The sequence below is a fragment of the Anomaloglossus baeobatrachus genome, chromosome 2, assembly GCF_048569485.1.
Source record: "Anomaloglossus baeobatrachus isolate aAnoBae1 chromosome 2, aAnoBae1.hap1, whole genome shotgun sequence".
Classification (NCBI taxonomy): Eukaryota; Metazoa; Chordata; class Amphibia; order Anura; family Aromobatidae; genus Anomaloglossus; species Anomaloglossus baeobatrachus.
This window is the reverse complement of record NC_134354.1, coordinates 692,632,474-692,651,744: the sequence shown is the minus strand read 5'-3', so window position 1 is coordinate 692,651,744 and position 19,271 is coordinate 692,632,474. Positions and strand designations below refer to the sequence as shown.

Here is a 19,271-nt window from a genome sequence, read left to right as displayed (position 1 = left end):
ATGCTGGGGACAGTACAATACAGGTAATCCAGAAGGCTGCCCGAGGTGTGACTACACAGGCGCATAGTGATCAGGTCTCACACATGTACCTTTGAGAGGACCCCTGGGGATCCCAGGAGGGGGAAAAGCCTTCACCTCCACTGGAATAGTGGAGGGGGCCAAAAGCCTCCATCTCCTCTCAAGGGGTGTGGTAAGAGAGTCTGGTTGCTAGGTGGCGTAGGCAGGCACAAAAGGGAAAAGAGAAGGAGGAGTCTGCAGCAGAGTGTGGAGGAGTGAGGAGCAGGAAAGTGAAGCTCTGACAGGAGCAGCAGTGAAGGTCCCAGATGTGAGCCGGTTCAGAGCAGAGTCCAGGGAGCTCCGAGGAGAGCTGACCCCTTCCCCTGGGCTGCTGTAGTCTGACAGCGTCCGCGCAGTGGCTACCGACGGGGGAGAACGGTCACCTAGGAGTGCTACCCGAAACCCATCTCCAGCTAGAGAGAGAGCACAGAGTGGGAAGTAAGGAGACTGCTAGGGAGAACCAGGCCCAAACGGGCGGCAGATCCCGGAGCGGAGATAGATCCAGCTTTCTTTTGCTAAACCTGCCGGTGTGGGGCTCTCAAAGCCCACACCACAACAACCAAAAGCCGCAGCCACGTAGCCACAGTTAGGGCCCATAGTTCGCAGGAGGCAAGCAGCTGGAGTGAGCTGGTCCAGGCCACAAGCAAACGGCAAACGAAGGGGAGTGAGGCTTCAGCAACTTCCCTGGGTGACCCCCATAGGGACTAAAAGTCGGGGTTACCCCAAACCACCAAGGGCTAAGGAAGGCGAGTTGGTAGTCACCATCAGAAGTCAGCCTGAAGGATACCTGGTTCCCGCCTGGTTCATCCCAGCTACGCCCGGGTTACTCACCCTGCCACCTGAAGTGAGTAAAACCCCTGAAAGACATCCTGCGTGTGTGGAGTTATTCTGCGCCTTGTGGTACTACGCACCTACACAGGGCCCTGGGGCTTGCCTCACTCTCAGGAGGCTATTCCAACTAACTGCACTTACCATCAGTCCCAGGCGTCCCTCAACCTGCAGTGGCGGTCCCCACTGACCGCAATACTGAGAGTGGCGTCACGACAGATAGAAGATCTCCTACCAGTGACAAGATCCAGCCGAGTGGAGTCCCTGAAGGTAATGCACCGACACTGCACCTGTGGGGCTTCACACTTGCCTCCTCAGCTAGTGTCACTCCAGTGCGGGAGAGGGCACACAGATCACTCTCTCCTCACTTCTGACATTGCTGTCTCTTTTGCTATAACTTCAGTGCAGGAGAGGGCACACAAATCACTATCCTCACTTCTAACATTGCTTATTTCCTCTACTATCACTTCAGTGCAGGAGAGGGTACACAAATCCCTCTCTCCTCACTTTTGACATTGCTTATCTCCTCAGCTATCACTTTAGTGCAGTAGAAGCCACACAAATCACTCTCTCCTCACTTTTGACATTGCTTGTCTCCTCAGCTATCACTTCAGTGCAGGAGAGGACGCACAAGTCACTTTCTCCTCACTTCAGACATTGCTTGTCTCCTCAGCTATCACTTCAGTGCTGGAAAGGGCACATGAATCACTCCTCATTTCTGACATTGCTTGTCTCCTCTGCTATCACTTAATTGCAGGAGAGGGCACAGAGATCACTCTCTCCTCACTTCTGACATTGCTTGCCTTCTCAGCTATCATTTCAGTGCAGGAGAGGGCACACAGATCATTCTCTCCTCACTTCTGACATTGCTTGTGTCGCGGGCGGAGGGGTGGGTAACGCCGCTCGTCTGTAATCGCTGGGGCTCGGGTCCGGTGCTTCTGCTCCTCGGTGGCTCGAGCACGGGGCCGGACCATGAGTGAAAAGGGGAGGTTTTGTGGCCGGTATTTGGGATGTCGGTCGTGATGCCACCCACGGGTTGTGGTAATGGTAGGCACGAGTGCTGCTGGTGACTGGGAATCCCGGGAGCGATGGCGGAGAGCAGCTCAGGTGTTGACCCCTCCGTGGGTAGGGGCTGTTGGTCCCGGGGCCCCGGTTGGGGAGCAGGGAGGAGGTAAAGGTGCAGGTGCCGAGGCGGGGAGGCAGCGGGGGCGCGGGTGCAACGCGGTGCGGTGCCGGATGGCACTGTTGTACTCACTCAGACACAGAAGGACAGAGTCTCTGGTAAACCAAACGGCTGGATGGACGGGGCCCACAGCCGGCTGCGGTGTTCTCACTCTCCCCGGATGGGTTGATGGTAGCTGTCATTTTCCTGCACCAGTGTAAGTGTATTTGACTCCTATGGCTTCCCACGGGTAGTCCGCTCCCCAGCGTGTATGTGTCGGGAGAGCTTGTTTGCCCGCAGGCGCTGGCCCTTGGATCTCTGGCCCTTGGCGGTGGCTCTTATCCGGATGGGTTGGACTGTTGCCTTCTGACTGGACTTAGGTGGGAATGAACCCCTGAGGTCCAGACCGCAATCAGATAATTTGAGTTTTACGGCGGCTCCCAGCCTGGTTGGGTTCTGAGTACCCTGCCTTGGTGCTTGGCTTCAATCTGCTCCCTGGTTCTGTACCGGCAGGTCACCGCCCGACCCCGGTCCTACGGTTCCGCTGACCTACACCAACTCCTGCAGACAGCCACCACCGTCTGCCTACCTTGCTGAACGTGCCTGGGCTCCAACCCAGACACCAACAGTTTTTCACTCCTCTCTCTTTCACTACTACAACCTCACTGTCTTTTCCCACCTCCAGGCCTGTGAACTCCTCGGTGGGTGGGGTCAACCGCCTGGCTCCGCCCCACCTGGTGTGGACATCAAGCCTGGAGGGTGGCAACAAGGATTTGATTGAATGGTGTCACCTACCCAGGGGAAGGGGTGTGTGTGTGATGTTAGTGTACTGTGACCCCTGGGGGTCCAGGGCGTCACACTTGTCTCCGCTGCTATCACTTCAGTGCAGGAGAGGGCACATGAATCACTCCTCATTTCTGACATTGCTTGTCTCCACTGCTGTCACCCAGGAGCTTCAAGTTATATCTCTGCTTCCATTGCTGCTTTAGCTTTGTATTCTGTTATTATCAGATGGCTTTATATGTTTGTTTTCTGCAATTTCCATATATCATCCACTTTTAGCTTGTAAAAAATTGTCCCAGGACTTCCTGCAGCTTTCTGTATATCGTTAATCCCGCTCTCTCTTGTGCTGTGTATACAGTTCCTAACCTTGTTCTAGTGCTCTGCGCACTGTCAGTGACCCTCCGCTTCCAGTGGTGAGTGTACTTTCACTGACCCGGCATTAGTGGTCTGCATTTTCTCACTTTTCTGTCCACCCCCCCAGTGTTCTGTCCTCTATCAGTCTCTGCTCTTCTACATATTCATGTTGCCTTTAATGGAAATTTATAGAATTTTTACACTAAGATGTATTCTCCAAGACTTTCCTTAGACAGGTGCTAGAAATGTTTCTTATGGTCATGTCAGAGGGAAATATCTGAGAAAATGCGGACGCTAATAGTAATGTATGAATTCATGCTAAATGTAGAAATTACAGAAGCTATTTATTTTCCAATATGGTAATTATCTATCTGTGACGCCCTGGCCGGGCCAGGTAGTCACAGGTAGGGCCCCGCATTACACCAGTCCCCTAACAAGGTGACAGCAGCCAAACATTTAAACCCTAGTCACCCCTCTCAGTGCTTGATGGACACACCAGGGGGCGGAGCCAGGCTGTTGGACACGCCCACCGAGGAGTTCGGATGGCCTGAGGCGGGAAAAGAGAGCAGATCAGTTTGAGAGTTGAGTGGAGGAGGTCAGGCCTGTGTGACAGGCCTGTAGCAGACTGACAGGTGCCAGGGTAGAAGCCCAGGTACCTTTGGCTAGGAGGCAGACGGAGGCTTCTGTCTGCAGGAGCCAGGAAGATGGCTCGGTGGAACCGAGGTGGACTTGGACAGGGTAGTGGCCCGCCGGTACCGACCCGGGGAACCGACTCGGAAACCGGAGCACAAAGCGGGGTACTCAGACCCTGAAGCTAGGTCCAGAAGTTACTGGGGGCTAGCTAATTAACTGATTGCGGCCATCACTATAGGTCCTGTCCCACTCAATGTCTCGACTGAAGGCAACAGCCCAACGAGGGGGATAGAAAGCCACCGCTACGGCAGAGAGATCCCACAGGCAGCGTCTGCGGGCAAAGGGCTCCTCAGGCAACCACAAGCCGGGGAGCGGACTCTTGAAGTTGCAAGCGCAGGTAGTCCACCATCACAAAACAGGTGCAGGAGAAAGGCAGAGACCACCAACCGGGTGGGGGACCAGACTGCAGCTGGCTGCGGGCACCGACCACCATCACCTTGGTTTACCAGAGACTCGTGTGTTTACTAATCGTGAGTACACCAGTGCCCTCCGGCCGCCCATCTCCCTGCACCGCCAAACACCCCCAACGGGTCACGAGGCCACAATCCCTGCACACGGAGGGGTTAACAACTTGCTGCATAACATCTCCCCCGGGTGCCCCATAACTGCAGCGGTGGTGTCCACCTTCACCACATCCCGTGGGTGGCGTCACAAACTCAAACATGGCTCCGGCCGTACCCCTACGTCCCCAAACCACCAAACCCCTTTTGATCGACGTGACGGCAGGACTCCCGGGTCCGGAGACCCTCGAGCCACCCACTGAAGGTCCGGATCTGAGCGTCTCGGCTGCTGCCGAGCACGGGGCGGCACACCTCTATTATCTATCTATCTATCTATCTATCTGTCTATCTATCTATCTGTCTGTCTGTCTCCCTATTATTTGATCTGCTGGATATCTTTACAGCACTGCAGTGAGGGGCGCCTGCTGTGTAAGGCTTTCTCATCACGTTATCCTATGTGTGCTATGACATTACTATACGCATTAACCTTGCATTATGATCAGGGGTGTAACTATATTAGATCAGGGGCCCTAGAGCCCAAGAGGGTGGCTTAAAAGGTCATTGTAGCCAATATGAGAAGATCAATACTATTAAAGACCTGTGATAGTTGGGGACTCTGTTGAAAATGTTGCACTGGGACCCACCAAGCTTCAGGTTGCGCCAATGGAATGTGATGGTCTTTGTATCTTTGTTCTGTGACATCCATCACCATATTTATACAGCTTTTTAACTCTGACATCACTGTGTGCAATAACCCTTTCCTATGACATCTATCTTTTAGAATAATAATAGAAAATAGGCACTCCCAGATTAAAGTCAAAAACTTGGAAAATTTATTACACATTCAGTCTTAGTGCATCAGATGTTTCGGCCCAGAACATGGCCTTTATCAATGACCAACAAATGGGTTATGCCTTCAAACCATAGAAATTCCTTGAGTAGGGAACATGTGCAAAGCGCTATTAGGAATGCGCTGTAAGATAAGGCTCTATTGAAAGCGGTATCCACCGCTGTGTATTTGTAAAGCGGTAATAAGATGGCACCATCTGTATGGAATCTATGAAGCAGCGGCATCCATCCGCCGCTTTCAACGCTTTCAATAGAGCCTTATCTTACAGCACATATCTAGCGTTTTATAAATACATAGCGGTGGATACCGCTTTCAGTAGAGCCTTATCTTACAGCGCATACCTAATAGCGCTTTGCACATGTTCCCTACTCGAAGAATTTCTATGGTTTGACGGCATAAGGCTGCTTTCACACTACGTTTCTTTAACATGCGTCATGAACGTTTTTTTAATGCAAAAACGGATTCAGTGCAAACGCGTTTTCATTTCAGTGCATTTGCAATGGACTCGCGTCAACATGCGTTCACATGTGTTTGCGTGCGTTATAGTGAGGATCCAGCGATTTGCAGTTTTTTAACTTTTTTCAAAAATGCTACTTGTAGCATTTTTGAGCTGCGTCCAAATACTTTTTTTCACTGGTTCCTGACTATACAGCACGCAAACGCACGTGAACGCTGGCATGCTAATACACAGGATCCTGCTTGCTCTACTGAGCATGCCCAGAAACCAGCCTGGCGTGATCAGTCTCTCTCTCCCCCTCCCTCTGTCCCCCTCCCTCTCTCCCCCCTCTCTCTCCTCTCTTTCTCTCGGGTAACCAAGCAAAGCGCTTCGCTTAATTACCCGATGTTTACCTTGGTTACGTGTGCAGGGAGCAGGCAGCCCGGCTCCTAGCAGCTGCGGACGCTCGTAACCAAGGTAAATATCGGGTATCCAAGCAAAGCACTTCGCTTAGTTACCTGATGTTTACCTTGGTTACCAGCGTCCGCAGCTTCCAGATGCCAGCTCCCAGTCTATCACGTTCAGTTCCCCCCACTCCCGATCACATGACTTCAATGCCCGCCCATAAACTTCAAGTGACAGGATCCTGCAAAATAACACATGCGTTTGCATGCATTTTTCTTTGTAAAAACAGGATCCACTTTTACAGCAAAAAAACGTTCATAACGCATGTTAAAAAAAACGTAGTGTGAAAGCAGCCTAATTCATTTGTTGGTCATTGACAAAGGCCATGTTCTGGGCCGAAACGTCTGATACACTAAGACTGAATGTGTAATAAATTTTCCAAGTTTTTCACTTTAGTCTGTGAGTGCCTCTTTTCTATTATTATTCTACATGGTGTGGAAACCTATGAGAGCACCCCAGCTACGATTTTTATGGTGGAAGTGCCTTATGTCATACAATAACTATCTTTTATAGCCAACTGGATCATGCACTATGATTGTACATATACCGCTTCCCTTTATCCTTTCTCATCCATCAGTTGGACATGTTTTTTCAAACATAGATTTACTATCTCTGTTTTGTCATAACTGTGTGTAATAACTCTTTCCCCTGACATCACAATGTGTATATTCTGTTTTCTGTGACACTGGTCATGTTTTGTGACATCACTGTGTGCACTATCCTTGTATCATGATGTGGCATTTAGTATATCTGTGTTAAAGGCATTTTCCCAAATTCACATGTTTTTCATTGTTCGTAGGATATGGAATAACTAACTTGTTAATCACTGGGTTTCTGACGTCTGAGGATCCCCAGTGATCCTGAGAACAGGGCCTGGACCCTGAGAACGGGCCTGTGCACAACCCAATTTTGAATAGGGCAGAGGTGTGCATGTTCAACCTCTGCTCCATTGATTCTCTATGGGACTGTGCTCGGTTCGAAGACCTCTGCTTCATTCAACATGGGGCTATGTACGGCTCCACTCTCTGGGTTCTGTGACATAACTGTGCACAATAATCATTTTTCATGGCATCCCTGTACAATGTACACTCAGTGAGTGGTGTGGTTCAGCTATACATTTTGTCACGTTTCCCACTTTTAGGACAAAGAAGGCAATATATGGTTTTCTAAGCGCCCAGATGTTTATAGCTAAAACTTAAATTATTTTCCAGTACACAAACTAAAAATCATTGATAAATACGACAACCAAATGTTCTATAAGAGTGAACCAAGGAAATGTACAGTATATCCAGTTAAAACCTGTATCCCTCTTTACGTCTACGTCCAACCTAAGGGACTTCACAAGAACTTTTGATGATCAATCATGGACAAGTTCACCATCAATTGAAACTGATAGTTGTAAATATCCAAAGGTCAATTCCTCTCATAGATAAGGTCCAGGCGGTACCATACTGACTTGCCAACACCTCTGGCTAGAGTGGTAGCTATGCCATCCTTCACTTGGGTCAGAGATTCAGTTTGTTGCCCTACAGTTGTGTTTAGAAAGCCTGTCCAAGGCAGAGTGACTTGTTGGCACCCTTCTGGACACCTGGATGCTACACCTTGGCTATGCGCTTACAGGAGAGACCTTCTGCACTCCGGAAAGATTTGGTAAATCCCCAGAGAGCCTAATGGGAAGTAGGACTCCCTGAACTTTTCCTGTGCATGTCACCAGCATGCTTTGTTACTACACCCCGCTCCGGCGTCCAGATGCATTTTTAGGGGCCTGAATGATGGCGTGGAAAGGGGCATGGCCTGCAAAATAAAGACTAGATGGGAATGGGGTGAAAAAAGGACACGGCCAACCTCAAAAAGGGATGTTTATGCCTTTAGAAGTTTGGAAGGGCACTTAGCACACCACAGTTCAAATTCTCCCAAAGAAGAGTTCCTAAGAATTGGGTTTAGTAATGATGCTTATGTGATGCCCTGGCAAAACCAGGGTGTCACAGAGCCTGCATAAATCCAGCAAAGTGCAGGCCATTCTCCTCCTTGGTAACTTGATCCCACACCAGTGCAGCAGGACAGACACCCCCCCCCAGTGTAAGAGCTAAACAGAGCAGGAGGGGAGGGGCTGCAGCAGAGTGAGTGAGGAGAGTGAAGAGAGCAGACCAGGAGAGATAGCTCCTGGCTGCTATAAGGAAGGGAAGTGTGAGGAAGGGGCCAGAGGTGGCTGGGGCAGGGTAGTGGCCCGCCGGTACCAAGGGACGACCCGGATCACTGCAGGGGAGTGGGCTCCCCGTTCCCGACTAAGGAAGGAGAAAGAAGCATCTGGCTGCAAAACAAGAACAGGATCCTGCTGTACTGTGTGTGGAACCCAAACACCCTCTGCACCGAAGGCTGCGGACTCCGGCAGATCCTAGTTTACCAGTGACTGTGTGGTTTAATTGTGAGTACAACAGTGCCATCAGGCACCGCACCGCAGCATTGTGCCCTGCAGCTGCTCCCCCCCCCCCATCGGGCCCCGGGACACACCGCCCCTACCCACAGAGGGGTCAACATATAGCTGCTCCCTGCCATCACTCCCGGGAACCCCGTCACCAGCAGCGGTGGTGCCCACCATCACCACAACCCGTGGGTGGCATCACGAACTCTGTATATATCCCAAATCCAAATACCTCCCCTTTTCACTCGTGGGCGAAGAGCGCTGCTCGAGCCCCGGGTCCGGCCCACTCGAGCCACCGAGGAGAAGGCACCGGATCCGAGAGCGATCTCCCCGAGCAGCCCCCGCTACGGGGAAGCTGGCCCCCGCCCCCGACACTTAGAGGTTCCCGAATCACTTCCTATACTAATCCTATGGGACCACAAGGAATTGAAATCTCCCAAAGCTGGAAGATGACCCATGGCAGGTATCTTATAAATCCCTAACATTGTGCCATTGTCCTGATATGTTTGATAACTTGTTGTAATACAGATTTATCTCCCGACACCAGAGCTGCCAAATGTACCGGAATAGTTATAATAATAGATGAATGGACACTGGAAACCTGTGTTCTCATGCTCCGCAGCTGTATTCCTGCTAGGCCTCGCAGGTCATGTGTAACATTACCACTATTTCCAGCTGGATTGGAGAACTATTATCCTCCTGGAGGGAAAACTCAACACTTGTGTAGTCATCACTGGAAAATAACAGCCTTAATATTGCGGGCCTCCCACAATCCCGCAGGAACCACTAATATAAGAATCTCTAGTGGAGAAGTAAAGCCTTCTAGTATATCAAGGTTGTGAAAAAGTGTCTGAGACAAGGGAATAGGATAAAACAATACATATACTTTAGTATTCAATCCCTACCGCTTGATTGCTTCAGCTTTGGTGGTCCCGGCCACGGCGGCCCGTCTCTGCTTACTTCCTGCAGTGTTGTCTCTGTCTAGTGTAATGTATACTATGCTGGCCTCTTCAGTCCTCTGCCACTCCAGCTCTATCGCACCATTGGTCCTGTATTTTTATCTGACTACTATTTCTTTTTGTTACATTACTTAAGATGGTTTTACTAAATGCTTCCAGAGCTAGCGCACAGTCAGCCATAACTAAACGCTTCCCAGCGGGAAATCCATTTACATCATGTACTTGGACATTTGTCCACAAATCTGCAGGTGTCTTAAGAACAAACTCAGAAGTTAAATGTCTCTTGTGACATTATCTGCATTAAAATATTTTCCCCATCTTCCCAGATGAATATTGTCAGAAACTGCTTGTAAAATTGTAAAAACAAATACTTTGGACATGATTGCTTGTTAAAATTCTTGAGGGAAAAAAAGCTGCTGTCTATCTGATCAGCACAGCGCTGAAGCTTGATGAGTCTAGGAGGTATCAGCGCTCTCCAGTGATACCAGCCAGCTTCAAAACCGTGCTTACAGACTCAATAGAAAAGAGCTTGTAAGCACTGCATATGTTCTGCTGTCTAGGAGTAAAGGTTGTCATACAACGCAATGAGCTATATGCAAAAGAAAAGTTTTAATAGAACACAACAGTCAATTACAAATGTTATCCTACAATAATAACCCTTTAAAGGCACTCTGTCAGCATAGAATGACTTTTCAAACCAAGTACAGGAGCTCGGTGCATCAAGGCGGGACCAAACAATTAAGTGCAACCTCCCACCTATTTGTTTTGTTATTATTATATATATATATATTATATATATATTTCTAAACTTCAAGGGGTATTCCCATCTTCAAGATCGTATCCCAATATGTAGAAGGTGTAATTTTAATAATATTAGCAAATACCTCCAATTAGAAATGTAGTATAGTTCTCCTGGTTAGCTATGTCTCTTAAATCATGTGCAGCATATTGCAACTTAGGTATCCATGGTTGCAACTACTCATACAGTAACAGTAAAGGGTACTTTACACACTGCGATCTTGCTAGCGAGATCGCAAGCGATCTTACTCGCCCCCGTCAGTTGTGCGACACAGGCAAATCGCTGCCCGTGCCGCACAACCTCACTTACCCCCATCACACGCACTTACCTGCCCTGCAACGTCGCTCTGGCCGGCGATCCGCCTCCTTTCTAAGGGGGCGGTTCGTGCAGCGTCACAGAGACGTCACACGGCAGGTGTCCATTAGAATCGGAGGGGCGGAGACGAGCGGGACGTAACATCCCGCCCACCTCCTTCCTTCCGCATTACCGGTGGAGGCAGGTAAGGAGATGTTCGTCGCTCCTGCGGTGTCACACACAGCGATGTGTGCTGCCGCAGGAACGAGGAACAACATCGCCAATAAGCAGAGAACGATTTTTAGTTTCAGGACGACCTCTCCGCGGTAAACGATTTTGACCGCTTTTGCGATCGTTTAAGGTCGCTCATAAGTGTCACACACTGCGATATCGTTAATGACGCCAGATGTGCGTCACAAACACCGTGACCCCGACGATAATTCATTAACGATATCGCAGCGTGTAAAGCCCGCTTAAATTGCTAGTGGTCGTTTTATGGATACCTAAGCTACTGCAGTGCCCTAAGCGAGGTAGCAAATCAGGAGAAATATACATTATAATCGAAAGTATTTGCTAATATTATTATTACACCTACAACATATTGAGTTAGGATCTTGGAGATGGGAATAACCCTATAACTCTCTTCCCCCTATATAACATTAATCATTATAAAATGAAGATAGATTTTTGAGCATCAAGTTACTTTTGCATGAAAACTTAAAACTGTGCATTATTGAAAATATGTGCAGCCAAAAGAGCCAGATAATAATACAGTGGTGTATTTCTGCTCTTGTTCTCCTGTCTATCAAACTGGATACAAGTGTAGTGCCGCACGGGGCAGGTGTTTTAACCCACTCGTTGCCGGGCTGGGGTGCAGATCCTCTGCGTTGTCATGGGGTGGCCTGACCCGAGGCGTACAGAAAGGAGAGTGGAGGAAGGTAGGAAGGATGGTGGTGGTAGTTGGTGGTGGAGGAGGTGAGGAAAGTCTATAGATGATCATGACGCTACCTGTGGTACGCGGCCAGGTAACAGCCACTGCTGCTGTCGCTGTCCTCTGGGGCAGATGTCACTGCAGCTAGAGTGGTCTTGCTTCCCGCAAGTGAAGCTAGGCCCCAGGGATATGATGATGGTAGAATGGCGTAATACGTTGGGGTGCAGGGCTGAGGGCGACGACAAGCACTGGACGACACAGGTTGGAGTTTCTTTTTACCTTTTTACTGGTATCTGGTGTAGTCCAGGAGTTAGTGGCCCGGTCAGCCTGGAAGCAGCAGGGGGAAGTTTCTCTCTGCCTGGTAGTTTTAAGCCTCTTTCTATGCACAGGTGTAGGTCGCTGTGGCCTGAAGCTGCACAGCATCTTTCTTTCTATGTGTGTTTGTATCCTCCGTCTGACGGGTAGCGTGAGCCGGTACTGGGGCCCACTCTATAGCAGTGACCCCGGGCTCTTTCTTGCCACTTCACCTCTGGATTTCAGATGAGCCAGAAGAGGTGAACTCTTCTGCCCTCCGACGTTACTACTGGACCGTTAGTACCCAGTAGTCTGGGGTGCCTGCATCCAGCTTTATGCACTCGGTTCTGGAGAGCATCTCTCAGACAGTGACCGTTCTCGTTGCTCTGTATTAGACTATGTTCACATTTCCGTTTTTTTGCATCAGTCACCTGCGTTGCTTGATGCTTGTGACTTATGCGTGGTACAACTTGTGACAAGAATTGTCATGAGAAAGCGGATTCCGTTGGTGAAATGCTTTCAGTATAAAAACGAAAGAGAGAGCTATCAGCTGATCGCTCTCAAAAGCCGGCTATTGTGAATGATCAGCTGATCTCCCGGCGGCCGGCTTTTGAGAGCGATCAGCTGATCGTCCGGCTTCAGTGAACGATCGGCTGATTGTCTGGCTTCTGTGAACGATCAGCTGATCTCCCAGTGGCCGGCTTTTATGAGAGCAATCAGCTGATCGTTCACAATAGCTGGTCGCTGGGCAATCAGCAGATCATTTACACAAGCCGGCCGATCAGCTGATCGTTCACAGAAGCCGGATGCCGGGTGATCACCTGATCGTTCATAGAAGCCGGATGACGGGTGATCAGCTGATCGTTCATAGAAGCCGGATGACGGGTGATCAGCTGATCGTTCATAGAAGCCGGATGCCGGGTGATCACCTGATCGTTCATAGAAGCTGGATGACGGGTGATCAGCTGATCGTTCATAGAAGCCGGATGACGGGTGATCAGCTGATCGTTCATAGAAGCTGGATGCCGGGTGATCACCTGATCGTTCATAGAAGCTGGATGACGGGTGATCAGCTGATCGTTCGGCCGCCGAGAGAGAGACATTTGAATGAGATTTGAATGATTAAACACAAGATCTGAGCATGCGCAGTGAAAACAAAAGGATTCCACTGCTCAAAAAACGTTACATGCTGCGTTCCTGCTGCCCGACGGTCAGTCGTTCCACGACTGATCAATCGGGCGGCGGATGCAACGCAAGGACATCAGTCGCAATCCGCCGCTCATACAAGTCTATGGGAACAATGGAATCCGCTAAACAGATTGCGTTGTTTATCAGAGCGGCGGATTGTGACTGATCCTAAACAACGGAAATGTGAACATAGCCTTACTGTTCTCAGGTCTCCCTTCCTGTTGCTCCCTAATCCCTCCTCCAGGTCAGTATGTCCAGAGAGGCTCCCTTCAACACAGGTTATAAGCTTCCCCTACTGGTCCAGAGGAGGAAGTGGTGATGCATGTTAGTGTACCCGGCAGAGAGTTCCCCACTGTTTCCAAGCATGGCATTGCCCCAGTGATGAGAACAACGCCACTGTGGCTCCCAGAACCACTGGGGTGCCACACAAGCATAACAGAGAGGCGGGCATTTATTTCGGTACATGTAAGCCATTGGACAATGGCAGTAGCAATCCTTGCTGGGAAAGGAGATTCCAGTACATATGGTGCTGGTAGAATGCTGTTAAAGACCAATCACTCACTTGAGAGTGTGAATGGCAAGCTACAGAGTAAGAGAGTCAGGACAGTTCTTGGAAGTATTGGTATAAAACAGTCTGTAGTAGGAGCATTTGCTATGCTAAGTCACCATAATATACTGTCCTAGGCAACATTAAATACATTTTACAGATAAATCACAAGTGGATCGTCAATATAACCGTCATTATACAGAAGATACTGTAGCTACTGGAACAGAATCAGAAAATTCCAATGCTAAAGTTTAATATTAGAAATATGGAGTAGGAGGTGTAGACCGGCAGGACACTGACCCTCTGCAGATCCTTTAATTACCCCCCTCCTCTGATCCAGGCGTGGGGACACAGCACAGACACACTATTATCTGATGGTAATACAGAGCTCTGGACTCAGCTGTGTGCCAGTCCTGAGGGTGACGATGAGGAGCGAGCCTGCAGCCCAGGGCGTATGGAGAGAACGACGTGGGAAGGAAAATGCCAAGAAGAGGAAAATCTAAAAGGGAGATTTAGAAGGAAATAATTAAAGAACTTATGAAAGGACGTTGTTGTCCGTTATGGAATCTGGAGTTTCGCAGCAATCAGTGTGTGAAGGTGCGTATTGTACGTGTTGTGTGGACGACTGTGTTTGTTTTTCCAACCGCTGCATTTTTTTTTATAAACATCATATACATTAAAATGGTTAAATCTTGACTTAAATATTGTTTTACTGAATTGTTCGGAGCCAAATCTAAATGTCTTCTGGAAAGGGCGAGTTTTGGACCATTTTTTGTAGAAAGAATTATTAAGACCCTTCTGACCATAAAACAAATTAGACATGAAGGGCCATTGTGATTGGAGATGGAGAAGTAGCAGTCGTACATGGGTCCTGGTGTTAGAGAGGCAAAGGGACTTATATTGAACCCCATATGATAAATGTCCCATGATGGGTGAAGGAACCTGTTACTGATTTTCATTGGAGCCTGGAGATTTCATTTTACACTTCTGCTGAGCAGTGACGTAATTAAAGTCCGATGGGCCCCGATATAAAATTTGGACCTGCGTCCCCCCGTATATTCAGATGTACAGTATATACCCTTGTATCGTTCTAAATCCGATAAGGACATATGCGTTTCCCCCACTTATAGTAATGTCCCCATCTTGTTATATATGTTCCCCATCCTGGTATATACGATCCCCAACCCAGGCTCATCCTGGTATATGTGCTCCTCATCTTGGTATATATGTTCCTCATCCAAGGCCCATCCTGCTATATATGTTCCCCATGCTGGTCCCGACCTGGTATATATTTCCCTCATCCTGGTATATATGTTCCTCATCCTGGGTCCAACCTGGTATATATCTTTCCCATCCTGGTATATATGTCCCCCATCCTAGGCCCATCCTGGTATATATGTTTCCAATCCGGGGCTACACTGGTATATATGTTCCCCATCCTGCTATATATATCTCCTATCCTGGTATATATGTACCCCATCCTGGTATATATGTTCCTCATTTTAGGCCCATCCTTGTATATACTGTGTGTTCCCCATCCTGTGCCTATCCTGCTATACATGTCCCCCATACAGGTATATATGTTCATCATCCTGGGCACAACCTGATATATAAAGTATGTCCACCATCCTGGTTTATATGTCCTTAATTCTGGATCCATCCTGGTATATATGTTCCCCATCTGGGGCCATCCTGGTATAAATGTCCCCCATCCTGCTATATATGTCTCCTATCCTGGCATATATCTACCCCATCCTGGTACATATGTTCCCCATCCTGGGCCCATCCTTGTATATATGTTCCCTATCCTTTGCCTATCCTGATATATATGTCCCCAATCCTGGCATATATGTCCCCCATCCTGGTGTATATGCCTGCTATTCTGCTGCAGTTTCTTAACTCCTACAAAAGAAAAAAAAATCTCACATTTCCTCCACTGCCCCAGAGCGTGGCTTATTCTATTGAAGCCGGCAACTGACTTCGACGGGCAGCGCTTGACATCACGGCCATGTGCCTATCACAGGCGCTCCGAAGTCAGCAGCTGGCCTATGTTGACCGACAGCTTGCATTGCTGTGCAGGGACCCGATGTGTCTCTGTGGAGCAATATACTTCAGCGTAATGTGAGTTTCAGGATGCACATCCAAATTCCAGATCCTTATTTCCCCAAACAAATTATCTGTTGGTGGCCCCCAAATGCAGTAAACTGATGGTCGGGAGTAATAATTGTTTCCTGGCAACTAAAGTGGGCATAAACACCTTTATCATGTACAAAGGTCTATAAATTAATGGATAAGCAGAAATGTGGATGACTATGTTGTGCCTATTAATGGTAGTAAGATGTACGAAGATGGGTTAGAGGCGAGACACTAGACTGATAGATGACGGGCTGTAGCTTCAATCCTTCTGGAGTTGTGCCCCTCTGGAATCTGTTAGTGCTCTAAATGGACAGAAGGCATAAATATAGCAGGCAATGAATCCTAGCGTAATATATGACTAATACTGCTTGGTTAGACTGGTTCAGCCCATCCATGTTATATGGAAAATAACATAATTTGCAGCAATTAAAGGGGTTGTCCAGTACTATAACTGATTTTTTTTCATAAATCTTGCCTCTCAAAACATCCATTATCTTATTTTAGCATTATTACCTTTTATTATGCTCTGGCAGTACATCCTCATTAATGGAGCTCTGATGGGGTTAATCGACACCTTCCTCTCTCCTGACTTCCTGTGTTCCATTATTACAAGTTCCATAATGCATTGCATTGGTCTGTAAACCAGCACCTATCACACTCACTGAAAACCCACCCAAATCCCTTCCTCTATCTTCAACCTGCTGCATCTTGTGACAGTTCAAGAACTGCCATGTTCCCCCTTACACCAACTCAGCTCCTGGCATATTCGCTGCTCCCCATGCCCTCAAACAGCAGGCACACGTGATCGATCAGCAGCTGAAGTAAGGTGGCAACTGGGTAATCACTTGTGCCCACTGTTTAAGGAAATGAATATTCACTGCTTCCCACACACATAATCCTGCCCACCTCTCGGTGCCGGCTTCAGTGCAGAGAGGTGATCGGAATTATGGACATGAGAAGCAGTGAATATTCATTTCCTTAAACGGCATGCACAAGTGTTCTCCCCAGCATCGGCTCCTGCCTCCTGTGACCCCGCACTGCCGCAGTTTGCAGCACAGGGACCTGACAGGTTTCTGTGTTGCAATACATTTCGGAGCCCTCGGACCCACATCCAGCTGAAGCAGGTGCTGGGGTCGAAAGCTTTATTGCGCTCTCCACTCTTAAGACCCCGTTACACGCTACGATTTATCTGACGATCTCAGTAGCGATGTGACACGCCCAGATTGTAGTTACGATTTGCCGAGATCGCACATAGGTCGTTTATTAGAAGTCACACATACACATCTCACAAACGACGCAACATCGTATATTGTTTGACCAAGGCGGTCGTGTGGATGTTGTTAGTCGTTGGCAGGGTGTCAAACGTAGCAATATGTCTGCTGCGTTCCAAATGATGACCAATATTTTGAAACTGAATGACGTCATAATGTTCGCTACGGCAGCTATCACCAGATATCGCCTGTGCGACGGGGGCGGGGACTATCGCGCTCGGCATCGCTAGCATCGGCTTGTGATGTCGTAGTGTGCAAAGTACCCCTTAGAGCAACCTTTTATCTTTCTGTTATTTTAGCTTTATATTTTGCGTACTGACTTTTTGGGTTTAGTCCTTCATCTACTTTTGTAGGTTTTTTTTAATGCTGATATCTTTTTAAGGTCAGAAAGTTTCATGATGTAGAAAAAATGTGGCCACTCGGGAGGACATTTTTGGCCTCTGAGAAGGATATTACAAGCCTTCAGATACAAGAAGCCCAGTGTTGTCTTCTGTGTGTTCTCTGTCCATTCAGCACCTCTGCTCCAGGCGGCAGGACTGCACCACACCTACAGTCAGGAGCGAAAGCTGCTAAAAATAATCTGAGGGCAAAATATCCTATATTAAATCTGATCTGTTTCACACTTTATATGCTGGACACATTTCCGCCTTGTCTGATTAGAGATGAGCGAATCTTCAAAAATTCCGCCATCTCTCCTTTCCAATATCTACAGCTTTGAGTGTACCCTACAATATAACTGCAGTATATATAATGTATACACTCTTTTAGGGCTCGCTCACACTGGCGTATAACTCAGATGAGTGCTATCTGATGTTTCATCGGATTGCACTCACTTCAATGTTATACTATGGGACAGCGCCGATTTTTTTCGTCATACTGATTTGGTATGAGAAAAAAAATCACAGCATGCTGCAAATCACATCGTATACAGGACCACATGCAATCATTTAAGTCTATGGATGCGTGCAAAACATCGGGCTGCACTCGGATGTCATCAGCACAGTCCGATTAATGCCGAGACAGACAGTGGAGAAGATGGAGAGAAAGATCCTATCCCAATATGTAGTAGGTGTAATAATACTAATAATATTATAAAGTACCTCCAATTAGAAATGTAGTATAGTTCTCCTGAAAAGCTATGTCTCTTACCTCATGTAGAGGGCATTGCAACTTAGGTATCCATGGTTACGTCCACTGCATTTTGCAGAGAGAACTGTGGTAAGTATTTGATACCTCAGGCAAACAAGACCTAATACTTGGTGGCAAAACCCTTGTTGGCAAGCAGCACAGAAGTCAGACGCTTTTTGTAGTTGATGATGAGGTTTTCGCACATATTAGGAGGAATTTTGGTTTTTGAGACTGTCGCTTGGCAACTCCTCTCTCCACAGGTTCTCTATGGGATTAAGGTCTGGAGACTGGCTAGGCCACTCCATGACCTTAATGTGCTTCTTTTTGAGCCACTCCTTTTTTTGTCTTGGCTGTATGTTTTAGGTCATTGTCATGCTGGAAGACACAGCCACGACCCATTTTTAAATTCCTGGCAGAGTGAAGGAGATTGTCACTCAGGATTTTAGGGTACATGACTCTATCAATTGTCCCACTGAAGCGGTGGAGTAGTCCTGTGCCCTTAGCAAAGAAACACCCACAAAACATAATGTTTCCACATTGATGGACACTGGGGATAGTGTTTTTTGGGTCATAGGCAGCATTTCTCTTCCTCCAAACACGTCGAGTTGAATTAGTGCCAAAGACCTCAATTTTTTTCTCATCTGACCACAGCACCGTCTCCCAGTCACTCTCAGAATCATCCCGGTGTTCATTGGCAAACTTCAGACAGGTCTGCACATGTACCTTCTTGAGCAGTGGGACTTTGCAGGCACTGCAGGATTTTAATCCATTACGGCGTAATGTGTTACCAATGGTTTTCTTGGTGACAGTGGTCCCAGCTACCTTGAGATCATCAAGTAACCCCCCGTGTAATTTTAGGCTGATCTCTCACGTTCCTCATGATCCTGGATACCCCAGGAGGTGAGATTTTGCATGGTGAACCAGATCGATGTTGATTGACAGTCATTTTATATTTCTTCCATTTTCTTACTATTGCACATACAGTTGTCTCCTTCTCACCCAGCGTCTTACTTATGGTTTTGTAGCCCACTCCAGCCTTGTGCAGGTCTATGGTCTTGTCCCTGACATCCTTAGAAATCTCTTTGGTCTTGCCCATGTTCTGGAGGTTAGAGTCTGACTGATTAATTGAGTCTGTGGACAGGAGACTTTTATACGGGTGACAATTTAATGCAGC

The 19,271-nt window shown here is 47.9% G+C and overlaps 1 protein-coding gene across 3 annotated transcripts in view; it reads left to right on the top strand.

The window, feature by feature from the left end:
• Positions 1-19,271, top strand: part of TNS2 (tensin 2) — a 261,754-nt gene that overhangs the window by 35,163 nt on the left and 207,320 nt on the right. Inside the window, exon 1 of one of the 3 annotated variants that reach the window (XM_075337234.1) lies at positions 13,921-14,159. The exons of the other annotated variants lie outside the window; for them this stretch is intronic. Coding sequence (XP_075193349.1) covers positions 14,100-14,159 — 60 coding nt within the window. The 5' untranslated portion in view covers positions 13,921-14,099. Of the gene's footprint in view, positions 1-13,920; positions 14,160-19,271 lie in introns of those variants that run through there. 3 annotated transcript variants of the gene reach the window in all.